This window comes from Glycine soja, chromosome 9 (genome assembly GCF_004193775.1).
Source record: "Glycine soja cultivar W05 chromosome 9, ASM419377v2, whole genome shotgun sequence".
In the NCBI taxonomy this organism is placed as follows: Eukaryota; Viridiplantae; Streptophyta; class Magnoliopsida; order Fabales; family Fabaceae; genus Glycine; species Glycine soja.
In genome coordinates, this window is record NC_041010.1 from 40,628,236 (window position 1) to 40,633,275 (window position 5,040).

The 5,040-nt window shown below is 31.7% G+C and overlaps 1 protein-coding gene across 1 annotated transcript; it reads right to left on the reverse strand.

Annotated features, from left to right (window-relative positions):
• Positions 1–754: 754 nt before the first annotated feature.
• On the reverse strand, positions 755–4,809 carry LOC114366960 (transcription factor RF2b-like). Its single transcript, XM_028324021.1, has 4 exons — positions 4,707–4,809; positions 2,708–2,837; positions 1,379–1,463; positions 755–1,020 (listed from the first exon to the last, which is right to left on the reverse strand). Exons 2-4 carry the CDS (start codon positions 2,801–2,803, stop codon positions 896–898), a joined length of 306 nt encoding a protein of 101 aa, XP_028179822.1. The 5' UTR covers positions 2,804–2,837; positions 4,707–4,809; the 3' UTR covers positions 755–895.
• Positions 4,810–5,040: the final 231 nt, after the last annotated feature.

Sequence of the window (5,040 nt, forward strand, 5' to 3'; positions counted from 1 at the left end):
TGAACTTCAGTTCAGTTGAAAAATGTTTGAGGTGAATATACAAAGAAGAGAGATAAGTAGAAGAAAAAATGCGAGACGTGATGCAGTAATTAAAAAAGAAAAAGAAAAACCAAAATAAACTTGAATAACATATGAAAGAAAAACTAAGGAAATGATAATAATTACCCACTTCGATATATCGCATTGCAATTAAGATTTTAATTTGTTCTTCAATTATGTTTCTACGTATATTGTTGAGTTATAAGGCAAGTCAAAATTCTCATAATTTTGATTAGATATAAATACATACAAAATTTAAAAATTATATCTTATATATCATCAAACTAATGCATTATATATGTGAATATCAAACGAAAACAAACAAATATATTTTGGTTCTCTTGAAATAGAACCATTCAATTTGCAAACAACTATATGATATTTTTTATTTGGGGTGTTTCAGCAAATAATTAAATTACTTTATGCATTTTATATTTTATTTCCCTAATAACGATTTTTAATGATAATCTTAAAAATCAATGTTGACCATCATGCTAGCTGGTTAAAATATAAAAAGTTTTGAACTTATAATATTAGAACCCAAGCCAAGACATACACTAAGATGTTTTTCGTAGGTTGCTATTTAATTATAGAAGCTAATTACTACAGTACGTATTGTCAACCAGTCTTTCAACATCTTTATTACTTTCATTCATTCTCTTCAAAATAAAATGTTACTTTCATCCATCAAAGAAGCTATAAAACAATAAATTTCAAATTAAGGTTGTGCTTCCAAATTAAAACTGCAATAAGTACACAATGTTATACGGATATCTTAGCTAGAACTAGAGAAAATAAACAACATTGAACTTCATAATAATATATCCTCACAAGTCTCAACACACAGACACATAATTTAATTACTGCTGTTATTACGAGCTTCCTCTCCGCTGATAGATGTCCATAAATTTGGGGGCAGTTTTGTCCAATTAAGTTTTTCCTTTAGGCTCTGTATTTCTTCCAGTTGTGCCTGGTAGACTTCTGCAATCACAGTGTAGCCATATGTTCATATTCATGCGTTAAATTTGAAACAAGCAACAAATGACAAATCTGCAACTTCACAAATTTAAGCAATAATTTCCCTGAATTTGGATATATTTTTTGTTGTTTTGAAAAATGTGCACTAGGGTTCCTCGATTCTTTCAAGCATGATTTAGGAAAGAGGTAAAATTGACACACCACCATGATTCATGAGATGACCTTCATAAAACAAATTAACAAGTATAATGATTGAACCTTATTTCTTTATCCAATTTAATATGAATTGATTGATAAAAGGGGACATCACATTCAATTTTTTAAGGCATAAATTAAAAAAAAAAAACGAAATGATGCATACCATCTTGAAGTTGTGCTTCTTGCGTCAGAGCCTCTAGACGCATCATGCTCTCCTTATTCTCTTCAGCCAATTCTATACAGTCTCTCTGCATCATGAGACATTGATAAGTTAGCTGATTTTGTCTTCTTTACCTTATTATGCATGTGTACAAAATTGAATTTAATTAAAATACTAAGAGAGTAATGCTACATAGAATAGTTTCATAAACTTTGTTAAGCCCCAAGGATGGGTGGGTGTCAGATACATTCATGTGGTGGGGACCACTCATCTTCCAAGAGTCACATGAAAAAACACCAATATAAATTTTGAATCTATAATAAGGGAATGTAAACAAGCCAACTTACTTCAATGATGTAAAATAGTATTGGAAAAACTGTATAGTATATAGGGTTTAGGCCTGCATTATGTTTCTATGTAAAAATAATGAGATTATTGTACAATGTACGCCACATTGTAGCACAAGTTGTTAGAAAACATCTAAACTACTAATACCAACTAACAACAATTACAACCAAGAAAGCTTTATCCCGTTGAGGTTGGCTAATTGGATCAATCGATGCATTGGGGCAGTATCAAATACCAAAATTTCATTACAACCTAGCTCAAGCACATTTGCAAAGTTGAAACAAAGTTAAATTGCAAACTGCCTTAAAAAACCCTTTACTTTTATATCCTGGCTAAATTTTGGCGAAGAAAGAATGAAATTGTCAGAATACAAAACCAATTTGCTTGTTAAGGAAAAAAATAAAAACTCCAGTCATGTAAAAAGAGAAGATATTCAATGATATTACTGATGATAAAACTAAAGATATACGATGCAACAAGGGAGTTTGATTTATAAAATTACACATACCTCGTCCCAACCTACCTTCACCATTTGCACTAAAAGTACGACCAATTTTTTACACAGCTATTAACTGGAGAAAAATGTCCTCTCGTCTACAATTGTAAACTAATATACGGTCTACAATAGTATTCAGTGCATATATTTTTCAAGATTTTGATACATGATATATATGTTCTGTAGTTGATTCAGACCACCATGTGATTCTTTTGTTAGCCATGACTCTTTCCAAACAAAATGATATCAAACTAGCATAATTATCAGTCTTTTAGTCCTCAATTTTGTTTTGGACCCAAATTCTTATTTCTAAACGTTATACATATGTTTTCATGAGCAATGTTATTCTTTTTTCTAATTGCCATGCATAATTAAATTCATAGCATTGTTAGAGTGTTGTAGGGCTCCATCAAAACACGGACAATAACAAGTAACCAAATTCATGCTTATTCGTCATCAATGTGATAAATGGAAAGGAAAGAACATACCTTAAGCATGGCAAGCTTTGCTATGAGCTTAGCGACTTTAATCTTGAGCTTCTTTAGCTTCCTCCACTCAATTATGTAACGAATCCTCATCTTCATTAATTGGGCAGAAGATTGCCTATTAGCAAGAATCCTGCAAACACACAATATTCCAAATCCAATCCAACATCAGTGCATCAAACCAATAATTTTCCCACAATCCAAACACCCCTTAGCCAATGGTGTAATACCCTAAGGAGTATTACTCTTATTAGCTTTACATTTTAACCATCAAATGCGGATAATAAAAAATACATTATTCTTAAGTAACTTCATCATATTCATATCAAAGGACATTTCTCAACATAGGGAACCATATACCAAAAGAATAACTACATAACTAAGTATCTCAAATGTAATAAGTGAAAGACATTTTAATTCACAAAATATAGCATTTTCATGGTGGCCAAGAGTCTTCATTTTTCATAACCTGCTCAATCTAGAAGATGGAAACTAAACTAATGAGCCGGTGTTGAACATGTAACCCATGGAAACACCATAAACAGGCGTTTGCGAGTTGGGTTAGACCAAATTTGCTCAAACCTTTAATCTAGCCCAATCAAATTTAAGTGAGTTAGTTAGATATGTTTTTGAATTTTTTTTGTAATACACAACACAAACCAGCCCATTCACAATTATTTTAAATTTGTTTATTATTATTCAAAAGCTAAAATTTTATTAAAATGCACCTAAATTTAGCATAAAAGTAGTTGAATTGGGGTATATATCTTCTACCCAAATTTATAAGCTAATATAAAAGGATAAAAAAAAAAGCAAATACATAAAACTCCATCAATGTCTCTTAATCTCAAATGTGTGAATTAAAATGAATGTATGTAGTGTAATGTGTTGCCCTCATTAGCCACTGTTATGACTATTAGTCTAATAATAACGATAATATTTTTTTTAATTTAAAAATATATATTATGTATTATATATTAGTGATTTAATATTAAAAACATGTATACATTAAATATTCAACCCAAAGTATTTGGATCAATTTAAGTTCACGAGTGATGCGTACTCATGAATATCCCTACATATAACTTTACTTTAACATTGGAAAAGGCATAAACATAAACATAGACATCAACTCTTGCATGCTTAACACTATTTCTTTCTCTATCTTTTCTATCCTATGACAAGTATAGAACTTAAACTTCCAAGTGTCCTCTTGTTCTTATGTCATGACCTCGTATTTATTTCACCCTCTGATTCGAGGAGCCTTTATCACATTTTTGGGGATGAGAAATGATGGAAGCCCGCTCGTCATCCAAAGAAGGTATCTCAAATCTTATTGCATGCATCTTTCTTCTTAAGACATTTGGACAACATTCAGTATCGAAGGAGTTGTTGTCCTTCTTCATTCAAAAGAAACTCAATTAACATTCAATCATGAGAATTTAGTGCCTTTACGGAGCAAGATACAATTCAAAAGAAACCTATACCCAAATTAAGGATGAAAAGGAGAAAACATAATGTTCCAGGGCTTTCAATAACTAGAATATTCTCACCCTTAGCCTGAAGCTTAGAATGCTCAAGCACTTTACTTCCTGTGTCATGCTTAGCTTGAGAAATTCTACACTTAGCCTGAAGCTCATGCTAAGCTTAATAAAATAGCATGCTTAGCCTTAAGCCCCTAGAGCTAAATCTTCAATTTGTGCTTTCTCGGGTTAAGTCTCACAAATCACAGGCTTAGCATAGAACTTAATTTTTGGGCAAAATGTAGGGAGTTTCAATTTTGGCAACTTAACCAATTCTAAACATCATAAAAGACCCATGAATGATCCATCAAGCATTAATACACCAAACTAACATCTAATAACTCATAAATCATGCAACCCAGATAAAACCCCCAAATTTATCAAGTTAGGGTTCAAACCCAACTTTCCCAAATCAAAGAATATAATCCATGTTCAAGAGAAAGAAAAAAAAGGAAAGGAAATGAATATGAAATACTCACTGGGTAATGTCAAGAGCGTGGGTCTCCCTTGATCTTTCTCCCTTCTACTCCTTTCTCCTTCTTCCTTTTTTCCTTCTCTTTTCCAAGTGAGTTATAAGGGGGCGAAGGAGGGGAAGGGTTTTAATACTCCAAGAGGTTCATGTGCCTTTTATTGGGCCTAAAAGGTTTTCTCTCTTAACATATGATCCATCTCATTGTTTAACTCGTATTGGGCCTAAGAGGGTCATGTGTCCCCAAGACTAAAAACACATATAGTGCACATTAAAAAAGAAAACATCACATTAGGTAATAATAATATATAATACAATATTGTGATATTATTACTAGCATCCTA

Coding starts and splice junctions, on each gene's coding strand:
- LOC114366960 (XM_028324021.1), bottom strand. CDS start 2,803: ATGAAGATGAGGATTCGTTACATAATTGAGTGGAGGAAGCTAAAGAAG. Junction 1,464..2,707: donor CAAAGCTTGCCATGCTTAAG/GTATGTTCTTTC, acceptor CTCATGATGCAG/AGAGACTGTATAGAATTGGC. Junction 1,021..1,378: donor AGAAGCACAACTTCAAGATG/GTATGCATCATT, acceptor CTGTGATTGCAG/AAGTCTACCAGGCACAACTG.